This window comes from Rhinichthys klamathensis, unplaced genomic scaffold (assembly GCF_029890125.1).
Source record: "Rhinichthys klamathensis goyatoka isolate OS25496 unplaced genomic scaffold, OSU_Roscu_1.1 h1tg000358l_1, whole genome shotgun sequence".
In the NCBI taxonomy this organism is placed as follows: Eukaryota; Metazoa; Chordata; class Actinopteri; order Cypriniformes; family Leuciscidae; genus Rhinichthys; species Rhinichthys klamathensis.
This window is the reverse complement of record NW_026606867.1, coordinates 153,532-173,232: the sequence shown is the minus strand read 5'-3', so window position 1 is coordinate 173,232 and position 19,701 is coordinate 153,532. Positions and strand designations below refer to the sequence as shown.

The 19,701-nt window shown below is 36.8% G+C and overlaps 2 protein-coding genes across 5 annotated transcripts; both read right to left on the bottom strand.

The window, feature by feature from the left end:
- Positions 1 to 3,165: 3,165 nt before the first annotated feature.
- p2ry8 (P2Y receptor family member 8) lies at positions 3,166 to 7,638 on the bottom strand. Its single transcript, XM_056233017.1, has 3 exons — positions 7,432 to 7,638; positions 7,170 to 7,274; positions 3,166 to 4,423 (listed from the first exon to the last, which is right to left on the bottom strand). Exons 2-3 carry the CDS (start codon positions 7,179 to 7,181, stop codon positions 3,374 to 3,376), a joined length of 1,062 nt encoding a protein of 353 aa, XP_056088992.1. The 5' UTR covers positions 7,182 to 7,274; positions 7,432 to 7,638; the 3' UTR covers positions 3,166 to 3,373.
- Positions 7,639 to 8,752: 1,114 nt separating this feature from the next.
- upf3a (UPF3A regulator of nonsense mediated mRNA decay) lies at positions 8,753 to 15,593 on the bottom strand. Of its 4 annotated transcripts, none has more exons than XM_056233010.1 (11): positions 15,363 to 15,593; positions 14,470 to 14,576; positions 14,276 to 14,382; positions 14,003 to 14,101; positions 13,772 to 13,882; positions 13,280 to 13,335; positions 13,028 to 13,186; positions 12,788 to 12,921; positions 11,869 to 12,154; positions 11,488 to 11,565; positions 8,753 to 9,949 (listed from the first exon to the last, which is right to left on the bottom strand). In XM_056233010.1, the coding sequence occupies exons 1-11, from the start codon at positions 15,501 to 15,503 to the stop codon at positions 9,785 to 9,787; spliced, it is 1,443 nt and encodes a 480-aa protein (XP_056088985.1). In that variant the 5' UTR covers positions 15,504 to 15,593; the 3' UTR covers positions 8,753 to 9,784. The 4 variants fall into 4 exon arrangements, with proteins under 4 accessions (XP_056088985.1, XP_056088983.1, XP_056088986.1 ...); XM_056233008.1 differs by having other exon boundaries at positions 11,869 to 12,157; positions 15,363 to 15,592; XM_056233011.1 differs by lacking the exon at positions 11,488 to 11,565 and having other exon boundaries at positions 11,869 to 12,157; positions 15,363 to 15,592.
- Positions 15,594 to 19,701: the final 4,108 nt, after the last annotated feature.

The following is a 19,701-nucleotide window of genomic DNA, read 5'->3' as shown; positions in this document are numbered from 1 at the left end:
CTGGGAATCAAGAGAAACACTAAATTCGTGTCAAAATCATCAAACTTCAAGCAAGTGCAGTACTTGGACATGGAGTTGACCTAGGCTACATACAAAGCAACTGCACAACAACTGCGTGTGCTAAACCATCAAATGTCTATGTTCTTTGGGACAGCAACCTTGGTTAAAGGTGAGCTTGACCACAGTTTGGCCAGATCATCATGTCTTTATCATTGTTTTTCGGAAATTCAACAGAAAAGATCAGCCTATCCGTTTCTAAGAAAAAAGATGCATGCACAGCGTGGCTGCATTAAAAGAGTTTTCAGTTACTCTAAATATACAATGAATTCATGCAAGACTTTGGCGTGATGATGAGCGCTATGAATTCATTTATGTTTTATTTTTGATTGATACAGTCAGGAGTAGACAATTACACATATCTAAAAGAAGCAAATGTTAATTGATCAGTATTTTTAAGGCTTTTACCTGGAAAGGACTGTTCCACTCAACTCTGCGCTTCCCGAAACGCACTCGCAGCACTGACCAAGATCCTGAAGAGGAGGAGTCTACCGCGCGCATGCGCAGTAAGCTAATGTAAAAACGTCACTCATTATAAAGAGAGTTTAGATTAGAACATTGCTTTTAAATCAGCTGCAGCATTATATAATGCCAAAATACGCAAATGTCATATAAAATGTTACACCAAAAGTTGCATATATTAGTAATTGTGCTTTATTTTTATTTTAATTAAAGCTTTATTGCAGACACAGGTCCATATAACACAAACATACATACATAAATACATACAAATTTCCATATTAGTCTATAGGATATACAGGCTATTGCACCAGTGTCGTCTTAACCTAGATGTGTATCTATAACATCTTTTCAGCGGACTGACTAGGGCTTCAATTATATGGTTCACTGACCTGTCCAGGCGACACATAAAACCAAACATCAGTTGTCTTGACCAAAACAAAATGCCTCACAAGATGGCACTCTAGTAGACACAAACAAATGACTGGCACCGTATGCCACCTAGGGACACGAAGCAGCAGCCTCATTGCATCATTGTATGCAACCTTGAGTCTCTGCATACTCTTTTTCTTATAGTTAGACCACAACTGAGCAGTGTATAGCGGTGTGATGTAATTTAATAATCAGTTAGGCCTAACTTGGCGCGTTCTGACGTGCGGTCCTAGTCCTCCAACGCGTCAATTCAATTCGAATTGACACTCGGAACTAGTTTCAAGAAGCTTTTTGGAATGGTAAGACAGGGCTGCCAACTCTCACGCATTCAGCGTGAGACTCACGCAATTGAGCCAATTCTCACGCTCTCACGCCACACCCCCGATTTCTCACGCTGAAGTGTCAACCCGGTCGGTCAAACGCCTGAAAGATAAGTTTATCTATAGATCTACTAGTTGAGCCATTCGTGATCGACTAGTTTTACCGCAAACTAGTTAAAATATCCTGTAATCTAGAGCGAGCGTGCATGCGAGACAGATGTGTTGAGCTCCTAACGGCGCGTTCCTAACCGCGCACGCGCACGAATGGCAGAGAGGTAAGCGAGCGAAAGAGGCGCCCCCCCGTTGGAGAAATCCATGTAAATGATTTGTCTCATGATTACTAAATTATTAAATAAAGCATTTTTCTCAAAAAAATGAGAATTTTTTTCTCAGATTAGACAATTGATTAGACAGTTGGTCAGATTAGACAGTTGATAAGCCTCCAAACTCAAGACAAATTTTAAAGAATTATATTTTTTATAATAATCTAAAAAAAAAAAATTATCTCACTGCATTGAAGTAGGCCTAATGAATAATAAACCTTGTCATTGTTCATGGAAATCTTTAAAAGAAAAACATAATAATGTGCAACAGATTAAGACATTTATATGGGACAATGCATTATTGTTCTGTTTTTTGTAAAGAAAAAAAAACATTTATGTATTTTATTTAGAATTCTAATGACAGTTTTTCACCAATGAGTTCCCCAATCAATGTCATGCTCATCGATATGACAGCTTACCCCTAACATTCTACCAACCCTTTTCATATTTCAAAAGTAATATTTCTTTGCCTCTATGATATAGATACACACACTTTTGTTTTTATCTTCTGTCTCATTGTCTAAAAGACAAATTAAGCAAAAACGCCCTATACTCTGCCCTATACTTCTCTGTAGGTAACTCTATAGTTTGATTTAGGCCTATAAATTAATAAATGTATCTCCTGTGGAATATGCTTTCTTTCTTGCTCTCTCTTGAACCATAATCTTACCTGTCTAAGCACACTTTGAAGTGGTATTTGCAACCTGCTTCATTTCCTTTTTGTGCAGGCTGCGGACTGAGGCTACATATCAATGACATTTCAGAACTGATTTTCCAGAAGCCTTGTACTAATTTGTTTTACTTTTTAAAAAATGTTCCATACATGTAGTACTACATGTTCCTACTTTGCACACATTGCTCGACATGCAATAGTTCTCAGTCAGTTTCAAAGGAACTGAAAACAAATCTTGACCTTTCTGTGACATCGTCTTTTGCTCTCAGAGCATGTAGTCGAACAACTGAAAATAGACATAAGGTGATTGTAACATGGATTTTGTTGAATAGCCCATATGTAATCTTTAATCTTAGAATGACAATAGATGCTAATTATTAACTCAAATGTATTTATTAAATTTAACCATATGACATCGTATACTGTGTTACAATATAGAAAAACTGTTTCATTATGCCCAGCAATACAAACAAATACAAAACCGGTAACTAAGCAAAACATTTTTAATAATGCATGCACATTATAAACAGCTTAAGTAAGATAAATATTGAAACACCTTGGCTCAATCATGAAAAAAAAAAAAACAATAACTACACATTTCACAGTCTAAAAATAATTCATAAATCAACGATATGTCAAAAATAGCTGCCAAAATAAGTCTTTACTTTTTCAGTCAGATCTGAAATTACTGAAGTTGATACATAAGTATAATCACACAGCATTGTATGAAGAATATGGGAACTTTTTTGGTAAGAGGATCTTGGATGTCTGATACCAAAAAAGAAAGCAAAAAAGAAAGATACACAATATCACACGTCCTAAATGCATGTGAGCAGCATGCTATTCCTCAGCTGCTCAGTCAGGAGATCAACACAGAACAAAACAACAAAAAGAAAACAAAATATGGGAAGTGGTATGAATTCGAATTAAATAGATTCTTATAAATGCTAAAACACTGTGTCAGAGCCGTGGCCTAGCGGTAAGCGCTTGTGCTCTGACACATTTAGAAACAGTGCGAGAATCATGACATTTTCTGATTCCTATGACATTTCCCCCATAATCTTAAAAACATAAAAAGTAGCAGAGACCGTACAAAAAAAAGAGAAATGTTAATAATTGTCACAGTCTTCATTTGCATTGTACGTTGAACGTCCAGAGAAAAAGCTTTCTCTGTGACCCTCAATCATTTGAGTCTCACCAGTGCTGAGAGTCTGCAACCGCAGAATTTGCCTTAGCTTCCGGCGAAACTCTTTAGATGCGAAATAATAAATAAATGGATCTACGCAACTATTAATGCAGCTAAGAGACAGCGAGAGTTTGTAATAGATATAGAGAGATTTGTCGAAGTACAGCCTTGAGATTGAGTGGGCCAAGAGCAATATGTTATTGGGAGCAAAACAAAAGATGAACACAAACAGGACAATGCACGCCAGGCGCACAGCGCGGCCTTTCTGTTGACTATTGGTCTTTCTGACCAGGACACGGATGATGTTAACATAGCAATACACCGTTATGATGAACGGACAGAGGAAGAGGATGATGAACATGCCGAACAGGAATCCCGCCCAGTGAGCGACGCTAGGGAGCATGTCCTTCTTCAATATGTCAAAGCATGTTGTAATATTGCGCTCATGTACATAATATGTCAGGTTTGTTGTTTCCAGAGGGCTCAGAATGACAAGGACCAGCAGCCACATCAGTACACAGGCAATAATTGCAAATGCTTTCTTCTCCCTCCTCTCTCTGAAACGCATCGGTTTCACAATCCCCAGGTAGCGGTCGGCACTAATCGCAGTCATGGATAAAATGGAGCAGTACATGTTGGCGTAGAATACCACAGTCAGTACATTGCACATGCCCGTGCCCAAAGTCCAGTTGTAGCCTTGCATTTGGTACACAATCTGAAAGGGGAGCACAGTGCCTAGTATCAGGTCAGTGAGGGTGAGGTTGATCATGAAGATGATGGAGGGGGTTTTCGGAGAGGTGCGCATCAGCAGCAGAAACAGAGACACGCCGTTACCGCTGAGGTTGAACAGAGTCACAATGACATAGACGGCTGACACAATATCACTGGTTAATTTGTTGTCAAACATAGCCAAGGTGGCATTGTCCATTTTGACGGTGCCCGGTTGCGAACCATTCATGATTGTTTTCTCCACCTGTTGGAAAAGGTTGAAGAGACCGGAAGATTACACTTACCAAACTTCATCACTTAAAACCACAAACTGTGTGATAAACATCTGCAATGTTGGTATTTCGGCTCACTGACACGAATAAGCCGGTAAATGTACAATATTAAAATGACATATAATTTTGTCTAAATAAATTAAATATCAATCAAAATTTTTTTTAATAAATGCTATTTTATTTGTTGTAGTTGTACTATGAGCGCTTGATTTAAGATTATTTTTATACATTATAATGCATAATAATTTACACTTAGTTTTTACATAAAGTTTTATCATTTATATGTAAATTATATTATAATTTATGCATTAGAATACAAATTAATAATAATAATAGTGATATTTAATAAAAATATATCAATAATTAAAAAGAAATATAATGTTTATTATAATGTACATGCTTAATTTATAATTAAAATAAATATTTTCTTTTATTTTAGTATAACTTGACTAAGACGTTGTAATGTGTTGCTGAAAACACTTCTCAGTTTTTAGACCTGCAGTCACACACACATTTGAGATATACCTCTGATGCTTCATAACACTCTCGCATGAACAGGAAGTGTGAGGCCATGTTATAGGCTTTCCAAACATGCTTCTTCAGCAGGTACACACAAAGCACAAATGACCAACAAATCACTGCCTATTGTAAGTCTCAGAGCTGTTTCACAAATGTTAACTGAAATGATTCACACAAACAGTCTCGAGCGAGGGACTTTTTCATGTTATTTCAAAGGAAGTGAAAAGTTATTTTAATGCCGCAACGTGTGCCAGCATCAGATTTCATAGTCATTACAGCTTTAGTGCGGGTGTCTTGCACAGATTGAAATAGTAGAGGTGGGCTGTAGTTTCAAATGCTTGACGTAAAATAATGTTTCTGAAACCGTGTCCTTGTTTCTTGAAAGGATATTCATAGATTTAATAAGCCTTTTTTTTTAGGTCATGATGGCAACTAATGGGTACGCCACCTTTCTGCAAACTTAAAGGGTATCATTAAATAGTGACTAAAATGTGTTCCCGGGTCTGTTTAAAAACTGAGTCATTTATTTTCTGCTCTTTCATTTTTTAATTTTGTGCGACCTAAATAAGTAGACTTAAAGGGATGGTTGAACCAAAAAAAGAAAGAAATTCAGTCATCATTTATTCATTCTTGTGTGGCTTAAAACATGCATGTCTTTCCTTCTTTTGCATAACACAAAGAAAGATATTATAAAAGCTGTTGGGTGTCCAAACAACATCGGACCCTATTAACATTCAATTTATGGACGAGAAAAAGCACTGATGTTCTTTTGTGTTTCACAGAAGAAAGAAAGTCATACATGTTTGGAACAACATGGTGGTGAGTAAATGATGACAGAATTTTTCTGTGAATTACCCCTTTAACTGAACCATTGTTCATTAGATAGATCATGTTTTTTGCCGTTGTTAGGATTTTTGTCAATCGCCTTTTGATTTTCCTGCTAAATATCAGCTACACACTGTACTTGAATGCCATCATTCGCAAAGTATTTTATATGGGTGTTTCTGTCATTAAGCAATAAGCAAGTTTTAAGTAATAGGTTTGCACAAGGGCTCCTGAAAAATACTCAAATTTGATTCACAGGGAATGTGTAAACTGATGTATACTGTACCTGAATGTATTGCATGTCATTTTGGATTTGGAATATTGCCTAATTAACAGAATTACAAAAATGCAGCAACATTTATGGGTATTATGGGAAAATGTATCACCTAATAACCTATGATCACACTTTCATGTTTTTTTTTTTCAGTGAACCCATGCTTATGTGAAGATAACGACCTACATGCGGACCCTTCAAAGTAGGTGAAACCATGTCTAGTTTTCACACTTTTTACTTTACAGTGAATAATAGTTCTCATGGTAGGTTTATTTTTGAAAGCAAATGTCCTTATAGACACAAACATAGTAGCCACATAGTTATTGCCCAAAAAAATGATATTACTAAATTTCATGGTGCCTGTTATCATATTTAATGAGGTAAGTTTTCTCAATGTAATCTTTATAAGCTTGTCAGCGGAATTTAAACAGTTAACAAACACAAATTCATAAAACCGCAAGAATGTTAAAAGAATGTCCATTAAAACATTTTGATATGGAGAACATAACTCAACCAAATTATTATAATGATTCCATATTTTACACTGTTAAAAAAAACCACATTACTGGATCAGAGTAAAATTGGTTTTGCTTTCAGAGTAGCCTGCTTTCTCATAACCCGTGAAGTGTTACACCATCATGACTCATCTGTTAGACAAAACTATAAAAGGCTCTCTGTGTGAAATGATGTTGATAGTATGAGATCAGTGAGTTTATACATGTTATCAGTTACTATATTTTTAACGTTACATTTGCTGTTATTTGTAGCAATAGGAGATTCATTTGCAACTCAATGCTTTCAATATACTTGTCAGATCCGGAGGAATTACGGACTGAGATTGTTTGCGATCATCCGTCTAGCGAACGATCACACAGTTCTAACTCAACAAGAGCAGCAAAACATTCAGGTAACAATGAATCAGTTCTAACTAACAAGCAGAGCACATCCACAAAATGTACGATTTCTCAATAATTCACAATAGACAATGAAAGCCATGTAAAGTCCCTGGGATTATCAGAGCGACTCAAAGTGTGAAGTATACTGGCACATGTTTAGGAAATACATCATTTTAAAAAGCAATTTCAGGCTTGTGTACATACCTTAAGAAGCATGTGCGACTTCCCTCGTGTGTTGATGGCAGTTAATCTTCAGGCATGACTGTTAGACTCAGGAAACCTCTTGATGAGAGGAAGTACGCCGCCTGACTACTCATTTAGATCAAAATAGTAAGCTTAGAGTTACACATATGTGAAATTTAACAACATATTTCATTTCGAAATATCATAAATTGATCATTTAAAACATGTACAAGAACATTGCATACGTATTTCATTATCAAAGTTATAACATCTATTCATTTACCAGTTTGCAAACAAAACTGAATTTATAGCATCCAGAGGAAGTTCCTCTAATGACATGCTGGTTTTACACAGTTTCTCTTTCTCAATAGTGATGTGTGTTTTTGAATGTTTTATTGATTTGGATTTTTAAATGACTGCGAACTCAAAGCTGAAATTGATGTGGGAGGATGTGGTGAAAGGCAATATGCCACATAAACCAGTAAAAATAAAGGCACACACCTTTCCTGACGCCAAGCTAATGTAGTCTTAAGGGCTCCCGCACCCCAAACAAACAGTGAAATGAACATTTTACTTTTGGGATATGCCAAATTTTTATTAGTGAACTTGTAGATGCATTAATAGAAACCTCAGTGTTTCATTGGCCAGGCCTGTCAAATCTGGTGTGGATATACGTATCTGTACAAAATGTACAAAAGAAAAGCAAAAAAAAGGAACCTACAGTGAAGAAACTCGTTCAGGGTTTTTTTATCTCAGTCATACCTGTGATCTTGTTTCCTGTTTGCTTTGTGAGCTCTACTTTTATGTTGGTTATTCATGCACTTAACTAGAAAACAAACAAACCTAAAATAAATGTGTTTTCTTGGAGAACGGGGAACTACTATTTTCTTTATAAAGTGGCACAAACTGCCATTAGTGACATTTTGCTTCTGTACAGGATGATTTATCGCATCTTCCATCGTTACTCTTTCACATTTCACAGAGTGCGAGAAAAGCAGGGGCAATAGGAATGAACAAAACAGGCTAAAAGTAAAATTAGAGGTAAATAGTCGTGTCGCAAAAGACACAGGAAAGTCATTATGACTTGCTTTCTCTGTCTGAAAGTGTGGGAACTAAAGAAGTTGTATGAGAAGCATGCAAATTCTATTAATTTCTGTCTTCTCAGTGCAAACTGATTCTGGTTTAGAATTGACTCAGAAAGAGCAAACTTAAGCTGCTGAGCTGTTTTGCAAGCGAAAGCAATAAATCTTACAAAGAAATCCAGCCTTGAGAAAAGTTCGTCCTTTAGTATTATTTCAGCTGCAATTCAAGCGCAAACGAGAAACTTTAATTATGGTAAAATTTGGTCTATTATCTTAAGAAATATGCCATTATGTAATGCCATAAAAAAAATACAATTCTGTATCAATATTTTTATTTCAATTATTTTTGTTAATTTAACTACTTAAAAATTTCTTTTAAAAAAAAGCTGTACATTTTTTAATCAAACTTATTTAAAGTGTAAAAGTCTAAATATAATTTATGAACAAAAAATCAATACAGCTCTTTTAATATTTTTTTAAGTCATAAATAAAATATAAATAAAAAATAATAAAATTCAAATATTACTTTATATAATCATATCTTTATTGTACACAAATGATCAATCCATCAAATACAATATCACATTTTTTAAGTATTCTACAGACTTCACTTTTTTGTTGGACTAACTTATGGAAGTAAAATAATTCAACAAGCTTTTTTGTTTCAAATACATTTGTCATTATTTTACTTCCATACTAACTAAACAGTAATTCTAAAAACCTGTATTTTTTGTATTTAATAACGGACGGGATCTTTAAGTGCAAATCAAAGGTAAGGCAAGTGACCCCATGTAGCCTCCCACCGCTGAATGACTGCAGTTTCTCAAAAACATGCACACTGGTTAGAAATATCACAAAACAACATCTTATTTGACCTAACAGAAGACAGTTTTAACAAATAATTTTGTTCTTCTTGGCCCGCAGGTGAAAGGATGCTAAGAAATTTGCTATATCCTGTTGTGAGATGAATTTGTTAATGCAGAAAAGCCAGAATGTCTATACATCAGGGACAATAGAGGCATCATTCAAAGGCATTACAGTGTGAAAATGTGAAATTAAGAGTTGCATGCTTAAATGTTTCATTAATACAATGTAGCATTTTTTATATTCATAAAGAAAAAATATGTCTCTGTTCCCCATCCCACATTACATTTATTTAAAATACAGATTTCACAACACACACTGATTTTCTTTACAGTAAAATCTCTCTCTCTCTCTCTCTCTCTCTCTCTCTATATATATATATATATATATATATATATATTCTCTTGTTTAATGGAATCAATTTCTTGCACTACAAAAGGCATACAAATCTGATCTCTGTAAATAATGAGGTATTTGTATCAATGAAGTGGTGTGAATCCTTGACAAGCGTACAGAAGCCGATCATTGTACATTTATGACACTGTTGACTTTGTGTATAAAATATTCAGTGGTGATTTCGATGCACTATACTCACAGATGACTCAGAAGACAAAAAAACAAGGTTGAAGTTGAGTGTTCTTCCTATACTGGCATAACTTCTTCCTGTCGTGGTCTTTTTTTTTTTTTTTTTTACTCGTCAGCACTCTTTTCTGAGCCTGTACCAATGACTGTCTTGTAGCAAAGCTCTCCTCCGTGATCGGGAGAGATTGGCGAGAAGTCAAAGGCCTTGTTCCCGGAGCCCGTGCGCTTGCGGTTTCTAGCCCCAGGTTGGTACAGCTGCATTGCTGGTCGGTCCTGTGCCGTGAAATGAGTAAGACAAAAGAGACAAAAGCAATACACTCATATTTCATACCACAAACGCAGACGACACGGCTTTTTTCATGGCAGGTTATTTAAGAAAGTGCTGTTCATGCATACAGTATAATCAATTTCAACCCATTTCAGCAAGACAGACAACCAGCTATTGACAGCCCCTCAAAATCCATTTAGTCCATAACAAAAACATTATACTGAATTGTATCTGTTATGCCTTTGTTTGTGTTATACAGTTTCTGTTTACGGTGGTGGTGACGGGGGTGACACATAATGGCTAAAGCTCAGGGCTAATAACCAGACTACTGTTGCTATCATCACTTCTGGAAATAAGTGTACGGTAAGTACGATAAAAGCATCTGCTAAATGACTACTTACTAAAGGTATAAACAGAATCCAGCATGTAAGCATTTCAATGTGCTTACAATGTGCGAGATCTTAAGTATTCTTCTATATACATTTAGGATTTGTTCCAAAACCAAGCGAAATGCAATTTACTGTCTACACAGGAAGCTGCCTTTTAAGACAACTGTCATAAAATTGTAACGCTTTACATATCAGCAACTCAATGCAAAAGGCAAAGGAGACTCGACTTTCAATTCATTTCAATAGAGTCTGCGATAACATGTTGCTAACTAACAGTGTCAAACTCTAATAAGTATAAAACCACACAAATATTGAGTAGAAAAGTTTTATTTTATTGACATTTTTAACTATTTATATATATATATCAATTTCTCTCACCTCACCTTATTTTACCCCAAAATAGATCAGAATCTTAAATATTTTGTATTCACTTTTTGTATAATTTATAATAGTTCAAATTCCTTAAACTTTTAGTTCATTTCCTAGTTTAAATGAGATGTTGAATCTATTTTACAGATTTGTTTTAAACTATATTCATAATTAAAATTTCTCTCACCTTGGGAGCCTTCTTGAATGGATTTCCCCCCCACGAAACAGAGCAGAAATATTTTAAAAGATTTTTTAAATAATTCACGTTTTAAAATCCTTAATTTTTTTGTTTATTTCCAGGTTTAAATGAGATGTTGAATCTAATATGTTTTCAACTATAATAATATATAATCGACATTTATCGTCTGCCATCTTGACTGGATTCCCCCCCCCCCCCCCCCCCCCCCCCCCCGAGATGGTCGCAATGCATTATGGGATAGCCTTTTGCAAAAATAGGTAAATAAATGAAAGATAATATTGAATTTGGCCAAAATAAGGACTATTACATTTTTTTTTGTCCAATTCTACATTGAGGGCATGCATAAAATGCCTTAAAATGCTGCCAGTGCCTACATAGGCAACTCGCTCGGTTTTGGAACAGGGCCGTCGTTTTCAGTTATATAAGCTCCTTCTATTGGGAACGGCTCCTCATCTGTGCCATTACAGCATAACCAACATTCTGCTGTCATCAAGTACGCCTGGCACTGTAAGGTGCGAGGCCTCGCAGTATACAGCATGTGAAGCATCCCCTCCCGTGGGTAGAAAGGCTCAAAAACTAGCTGTACCTTTGCTGGCAGAGCCCCTCCTATCTGGTCTGGCCCCTCAGACTGGGAAGTCCTTTTCTCCTGATGCGCTAACACAGACTGAGAGACACGTTGTCTTCCGTCAATAATATTGCCAACAGCCAAATTACAGCTAACTACCTCAACACATCAGTGAAGGCTGCATTGAAACCCCCTGGAGGGAGGCAGATTCGTATTGTATTTCCCACAGACATAATGATGTATAAATCAAGTACAGGTGTGTAAATATTGAATGCATTAGTGGATTCATCTGCTACACAGACCGGACAAACTGACTGATGGCAATAACTGTACATAATACCAGAACCAGAGTTGCAAATGGCCTGTGGTTGAGATATTGCTACTCTGTTAGTTTTTATTTACCTTATTGCGAATCCGTTCTTTCCTGCTGCCCATGTCCTCTCTGTCCTCTTTGCCCAGTTTGTCTCCAGTCTCTGGGCAGTAGGAATAGGCATGATGTTGTTCTTTCTTGGCCCTGTCCTGGCAGTAGCCTTTGCCCCATTTGGTCTCCTCCTTGCGTCGCATGAACTTGTCAAACTCGTAGTGATGCCTCTGACGCTTACGTTCCTCGTCTCTGCCGCGATGCTCTTTGTCCCTCTGCCGACGGCCGTGACCTTCCCGCTGCTCCTTGTCACTCTCGATTTGACTCCTACTACGGAAAGCCCGCTTAGATAAATAAATGCATATACAGTGGGGTCCAAAAGTAACTTTCTTTTCAGTAACTTTTCAAAGTATACATTTTCATTACTTCATTACATTAAGTTGTAATGAAAAATCTGCTGAATCTGATGACCTTGTTCTCCAGTATGATTTGAGAATTATCTAAAGAGCATCTTGGGCCTTAATGGAAGAACGAACATCTAACAAAAAATCCACATGATCCTTGACACAAATTTGATTGATTAGTGACCTAGAAATAGTGCAGATATTTCTGCTTTATTTGAGGAGATGTGAACAAAACGTTTCAAAATCCTTAAAGTCGCTATGAAACAAAAGTAGCGGAAAATATTTTAATCCGTATTGTGACGTACATCAGAGGGAAATATATTAATCAAAAAAGAAGCAAATGTCATCAGTTGTTGATTGGATGCATTCAGATCTCAATGTGAACTTGCAGTCAATTGCAGTCTGTTGTTTTACCGGAAGATTTGACATTTTAATAATACGATCATTAAGATGCATTTTGAAAATACATAGACATTTTAAACTTTTTGTTTAGGTCCAAGTTTGAATTACAGTAGAAGGTAAACAAGGTGAAAGGCAACTTTTAGGTAGCTCTTACTTATCCTTCGAATCCTTTGACTTAGTGTGTCCTGCCGGCTTTTCCCATCTGTTCTTTTCCATCTCTCCGCTGTCTCCTTTATCTTTCAGTCTCTCTGAGTCCACGTCATCGTCTCGGTCACACTTTTTCAAAAGCTAAAGGATTCAAGAACTTTTGTAATAACTGGTTTACAGTTCAGTACTGATAACCACAAGTTAGAAGTAGTCAGCTTCAGGATGTGATAACAGTTTATAGTCATACCTTGATCTTAATCTCTTTTTCAGAGAGTTTCTTCTGCTTTTCGGCCTCCTTCCGCTTTCGTCTCTCTTCCTCTCTGCGTTTCCTCTTCTCCTCCTCTCTTTGCCGCTTCTTTTCCAGCTCTCTCCTTCGCCTCTCCTCTCTTTTTTCCTCTCTTATTCTCTAGAATCGAAAAGAATCATGTATATACAGTACAGTACAGTACAAAACCGCAGTGAAAAACATGCCGTCTGATGGTGCTCACTGAGCCCTTACCTGTTTCTCTAATTTCTTGTTTTTGATGTATTCCAACAAGGGTGTCGTCCTTTTGGCTACAAAAAAGTCACACAGAGGGAACATATAGCTTAATTTATAGTCATAAATCATGGAAGAGAAGCATAATGTAGCCATGGATTCCCTCCGAAATGTCTGAATAGCGTTTTTCTGTAACATAGTATATAACATAGTGGTTGTCCTTAAAATATCCAGCAGATTATCTTTTTAAATTACACAAACGTTTTAAAATTCACATTTGAACATATGTTCTGTTCTAGATCAGGTGATGTTCACCACATACTTTTTTGAAAACCGCTATTTTGAAATGCATAGCAATACCATGATCGAACAGCTCTATGCTAGAATAACATTTCTCAACATCAAAAAGTGTTCTCATCAAAATGAACTAGGACCAGCTTTGTAATACTTGTCCAGGACATACATTTATTCTACACAAATGATAACAGCACTAAACAATTTCCAAAACCATACCTATAAGCTCTCGGGTTTTAGCTTCAATCTCTCCCAGTAGTGTTTCTGGGTTGGCCATGGATTTCTCTTCATCACAAGAGTAGTTTTCCAGAAATCGCCTGTATTCTGGGTCTGAAAAAAGATTTAAGTGTTTAACAAATTTATTAACTTTTCGCCATGTATCAGTAAAGTCACTTTTCATGTATACTTTAAATGTATATACATTTTTTATAAATTAAAAATTATAAATACCTTCTTCAATAGTTCCGGCTTTAGCATCTTTCTTCTTTAACTTTTTCTTGGAAACCTTCTGAAATGGGGCAAATTCTACAACAGCTGGATACTCTTGGCCTAAATAAAAATACAATTAATATATTATAGACCTGTTATGAATTATATTAAACTAAATATAAACCATTTATATTACCACTGTTGTGCTTTTTGTAAAAACTAAATCTATTATAGTATAAGTGGGATGAACTAGATTGAGGGAGGATAAATATTAAAAAGAGTAAAATGAATCACCTTTGTTGTCAATGAATACGTAGCCATCAAAACGATCTCTGAAAATAATGATATCCTCTGGGTTTTTGAAGTTGATGTACGCTCTTGAGAAGAGATGCGGATATAAGCTGCAGGGAATTAATATATAAAAACATGCATATGTATAAGAGTGACAGTGATCATGATCACAGAATATTCATACACAAACCGAATACCTCTGATCAGCTGGGAAGAACTCAAAATAGTCAAAAGATGGAAGAGGACTCAGATGCTCCTCGAGCTGGTCTTTTGATAGACAGGGTGGCAGTCGGCGTATGACAACCTATATAAAAGAAGCACTAAAAATTTTTAGAAATAAAATTGTAATGACAAAAATGAACATGTGCGTTTAAAACATTGCAAAAGAGAAAAAAGAGAGACATTTATCCTAACTGGGACATTTCTCATTTATTTACAACTCTTCACAAATTGTTTGTCTAATTTATATACAGTATGTAGTAGCTTGTTTCTCAGCTTGAGGTCTGGTAATCAGAGGCCCCAGGGCTCTGGTCCCATTGAACAGTCCAACATCCCTGTGCACAAATCAATAATCACTATTATGGTGCTTTTCTGTACTTTTTAAGGAATTTAGAATTACAGTGCCCATTAATTGCTATTGGATATTAAAATAACGAACAGTACATTGTTGAAATTCTCCATATGTGTTCCACATAAGAAAGTGCGATACCTGAGTGCGAGTAAATAATGAATAAATTACAGAATTATCCCTTTACACACACATAGGAGATAATATATAATAAAAGAGATAATATAGGCTATATATATATGTGTGTGTGTGTGTCTATTTTCAAATGTCTCTATTGCACCACTGATTTGTTTTGTTCTCCCCAAAATTATTTATGCGTAGTATATCCATTCAACGCCTGGATTTTTAAATGTATTCAAAGGGGTAACTGTTTAAGTGTACGAATGCATTTGTGTTTGAAGTGATTGATGCCAATAGGATATTCGTTTCGACTGGCTCCCCTGTCTCTTCGCTGTCTATGGTGCTGAATCCCGTTCCCTCCATCATCATCATCATCATCATCCAAACAACTGCGCCATTTACCTTGGTGAAGATCTCCTTTTTCTCCTCCTTGTGCTTCGGGTTCACCGCAACGTTGTCCTGCTCCCTCTGACAGTCCCTGAACTGGATCTCGACGCTGCCTCTCTCCCTGCTTCCTGCCCTCTGCTCCTTTTCAGACCTCATATCTCCATTTCGCCCTCTTCGCTGTCCGAAATCCCCCAACTCTCGCGGGAATTCACCACCAAATACCGCGATGCTTGCACGTTGGTGTTAATTCTCTTGTCATTTTTAGAACAATAGGCTTGTTGTATTTTATTTATAGTCTACAATAAATTGATAAAACAGAACTATGGAGTCGTGCTACGTTATTTTTATGAATTAAAGCTAAATTGAATATGGTTAGGGCAGTAGCATTTTTGGTTAATCTCTTAATTTTAAAAGACACCGACAAGATAGGCCTACTTGTTAATATATTATCATAATAAATCATAATAATGTATTATTATTATATTTTATTCTCACGTTTTTCAATGTAGCCTATTACTCTGTTCTGAGAAGGCTACAAAAAAATCTCTTCATTTTAGCGGGTTGGGCATAAAAACAACGACCAGGATGATGACACTCATTGTTTACTGCCGGCTGCCGCGCTGTCGTCCTCGGAGTCGCTGTCAGTGCAGCTCGGCTGAATGCATGGCCGAGCCGGACCGAACGGGCTGCCGGTGCTGACTGAGCTCCATCCGTCCGGGCTGCTGGGCTGACTCACGGAGCGCCCGTAACAGTCAGGACTAGGAACTGCAAGAAACACGTTAGTCTGTATGCAAACGTATCCAAATTTCTGTTTGCAATAGCATGCTTGCTACATGTCTATCCATTTAATTGCCGTATGCAAAAGCACAATCCATCCATTATCCATCCATAGCCAGGTCTACAAAAATGTCTATTCATCCATCTGCCAAAGTATAGCCTACTATCCACCCAATTAGTTATCTAACCAAATATGTCTAACCATCTGCCCATCTGTATCACAGATTTATTTATCTGCAAAAGTATTAATTTCCTTTGTCTACAATTATATATCCATTATACTATCCACTATTTATTTATTTAAACAAATGTGACCGTCCTTCTGCCCATCTAATCTACCGACAAAAGTATCCACATTTATATTTATCTGCAAATGTATCAATCCACCCATCTATATGCAAAAGCATGCCAACTATGTCCATCATCCATTTATTCATCTGCAAATATCTTTCCATGTCTGCAAAGCATGATGCATTCATTAAGTATCCATCCATGATATATCGTTATGCCATATCTGCAAAGTATTAATTGCATCTACAATACTATTCGTCCTTCTATCTCACTGCAAAACCATCTATCCATGTATTTATCTAAACAAATGTGTCTATCCATCTATAATCTATCTGTAAAAGTATCAATACCCATCCAAACGTGTCTATTCTAGTATCCACCTATTTGCAAAAGCATCCATCAGCAAATCTGTTAATTTTCTACAAAAGCATCTATCCATGCAATTAACAGAAAACGTATCTATTCATCTGCAAAAGTATCTTTTACCAATTGTTAGATCTACAAAATTATCGAACCCACTTTAAATTAAGTGTCTTTAACTACTATGTAACATTTAAATGAACCATTTGACAGTGCACTTAAGGTGAAGTCATATTAGCAAAATTCTGCATACAAAAACATACGCTACCCCTTAATCTGAACCATACCACGAAACCTGTCCCCAACTTTAACCATATCCCACCTTAATAGCTGCAAAAGTGTTCTGATATACAACCTTCTATATTATTTCCTCTTGTGTATCACTATCCATATTTTTTAGTATGGATTAACTAATTTCTTACCACTCAGAAAAGTTTGCTTCCCACTGGCCGTCTCGAGGCAGAGCTGAGGCGAAGGCTTCTCTGGCGTAGAAATGGAGCTTTTTAAACTGGGCACAAACGTAGAACAGGTGTCCAGATCTCGACTCAAGCGCACGTGAGAGTAGGGGAGTATGTTGGATTTGGATGGTGTGCAGCCCATGACTAATTCTGCTGTTCACAAGCCAGCTTCCATCTGAGGAGCATCCAGAGTGGCACACCCTGCACATTTCAATGACAGCAGTCAAAGACACTTCTGATCTACTTCAGGGGCCGGTTTGAAAAGACCCCATGACGTTCCTGGATGCACAATTAGGGAGGCGGTGCCTGATGTCCCCCTGAGAAGGGCTTTGAGTACAGTAAAATAAATGAAAGGCTGCTTACTGCAGAGCCATGGGTGGAGTGTGAAGTCCAGCTCCCCCTCTCTGAATGTACTTTGGGCGTAATAGGTGGAGCTAGAATATCCAGCCAAAACCTAACCCCACACATAACTCGATCCCTCCACCCATTAGACGTCCAAAAAGGTGGAGCTGGACGTCATTTGGCTCTGCATTGAGCACCACTTGAAATAAAAGTCAGTGACACTTTATAGCTTTGAGGGTCCCATTTTATATTAAGTGTCTTTAACCATGTACTGATATTTAAATTTAGCATTTGAATGCACTTATTGTTTACATACATGTTTTAACATTGTATTAATATTTTAAAAAACACCTGTCCTGCATGTAATTAAACTAATTACACTGTTGACTCTTCCTTTACCCTTTAACCAACCCTTAAACCATAACCATACCACCACACCCTTTCTTTTACTTACCACTTCAATAGCAGCAAATGTGTTTTGCAATATAACATGAACACATTAAGTACATTGTACCTAACATTTTTTTTTTATGTAAGTACATAGTAGTTAAATATACCTGATATAAAGTATGACCACTTTAGGTCGTAACATCAACATACATTGTTACAACATACACTGCCCGGCCCAGAAAAGGAAAAACCACAACTTTAATTTCCATCAAGAAGTGCATAAATGTTTGATCTTGTATTGACAATGCAAGAGTTGCGCACTCTGTAAAGTCTCCCCCAGCACATCCCAAAGACTTTCTGGACTCAGAGGTGCCAATTCATGTGTGAGAATGATTCTTCATGCTCTCGCCCAACCATTCTTTGGGTGTGATGCATCTTGGCTTTGTCATCCTGGAATACTGCCATGATGTGTCTTCCATGGTTGTTTAAGAAATGAAAAGCTACACACTCCATCAATTAGGGTTAGAACAACTGTTGCCAAACATATAACATGCTCGAAACCTAGCATCTTCCAAAATAATAATCACTGCAATAATGATCCAGTCATAGACTGCATATTTAAATCCAAACAGCAACTTTTTGTTTTGGCTGGGCAGTGTATACTGTATTTCTATTTATTTAGTATCATATTGTTATATTTACTACTGATCTGGTTGGACAATCTAACTCAGTTTTTTTTATAAAGTGTTACAAAAACTAATTTCCTTTCATGTAGAAAAAACAACATCATTAAAGTCCCTGTAAAGTCAAAATTAAGTATGTGTTCTGAGTTTGTCACACCACAGAAAAATTTGTTATTAGCCACCCAGCCAAATTTGAATGATAAAAAAGCCGCCAAGTAAATAAAATATGCTATCAAAATCTTAATGAGCAGTATTCTCTGCTCTCAAACGCTGGGGGCGTGTCCGCTGGCTGCGCTGAAACCACGCCCACTCGTGGGAAAGCTGCCGATGGTGCTCTCGGGACGGGAGGATGAAGGCCGAGGCGGGAGATAGTCGGTTCGGCCCCATTCACCAGTAACAGCGAATTATCAGTAAATCCCAGTTGTCTCTCCATCAAGGTGGCTCTTCACAAAATTAATACACCACTTCTTAATATGGTCGTTTTTCGGGAATTTAAATAAGGACACCGATCTTTTTTGTAAGTGATCGCACCCAGGTAATACGCATTTCCCCGACCCAGTAGCTACTACTAGCACACTGTAGGCTGTAGTAAGTAATAGTAGTACTACTCTAACAGATCGCGATTGAGAGGCGAACTGATGCCAGCCTGTGCTCCAGTGCGTCATCGAGCCACCGTTTTAGCCCCGCCCAAAACATCCTAAACACAGCAACGGTGAATAACTGTTTAACGGTATAACTCCACAATTCAGTACTTCACAGTTCACAGTCTTTGTAATGTGTTTTAGCAATACATTTCTAACATTTATAATGTGTTTAGATTTTTTTTTTTTTTTAGAATTGCCTTTACAGGGACAGAGAACATGCACAGATTTCCTTGCCTTCTGAACAGATACAGTTGAGAGAACTGATAAAAACAACATTTCAAAGTCATTTCCTTTGGCTGACTAATTTCAGTGTTTCAGATGCTAACGTGATTGGCATTGCAAAAACAATTTTGTGCAGCCTCATCCACAAAACAGACATTTAAATAGAGCACCAATGAGAATACCCAAA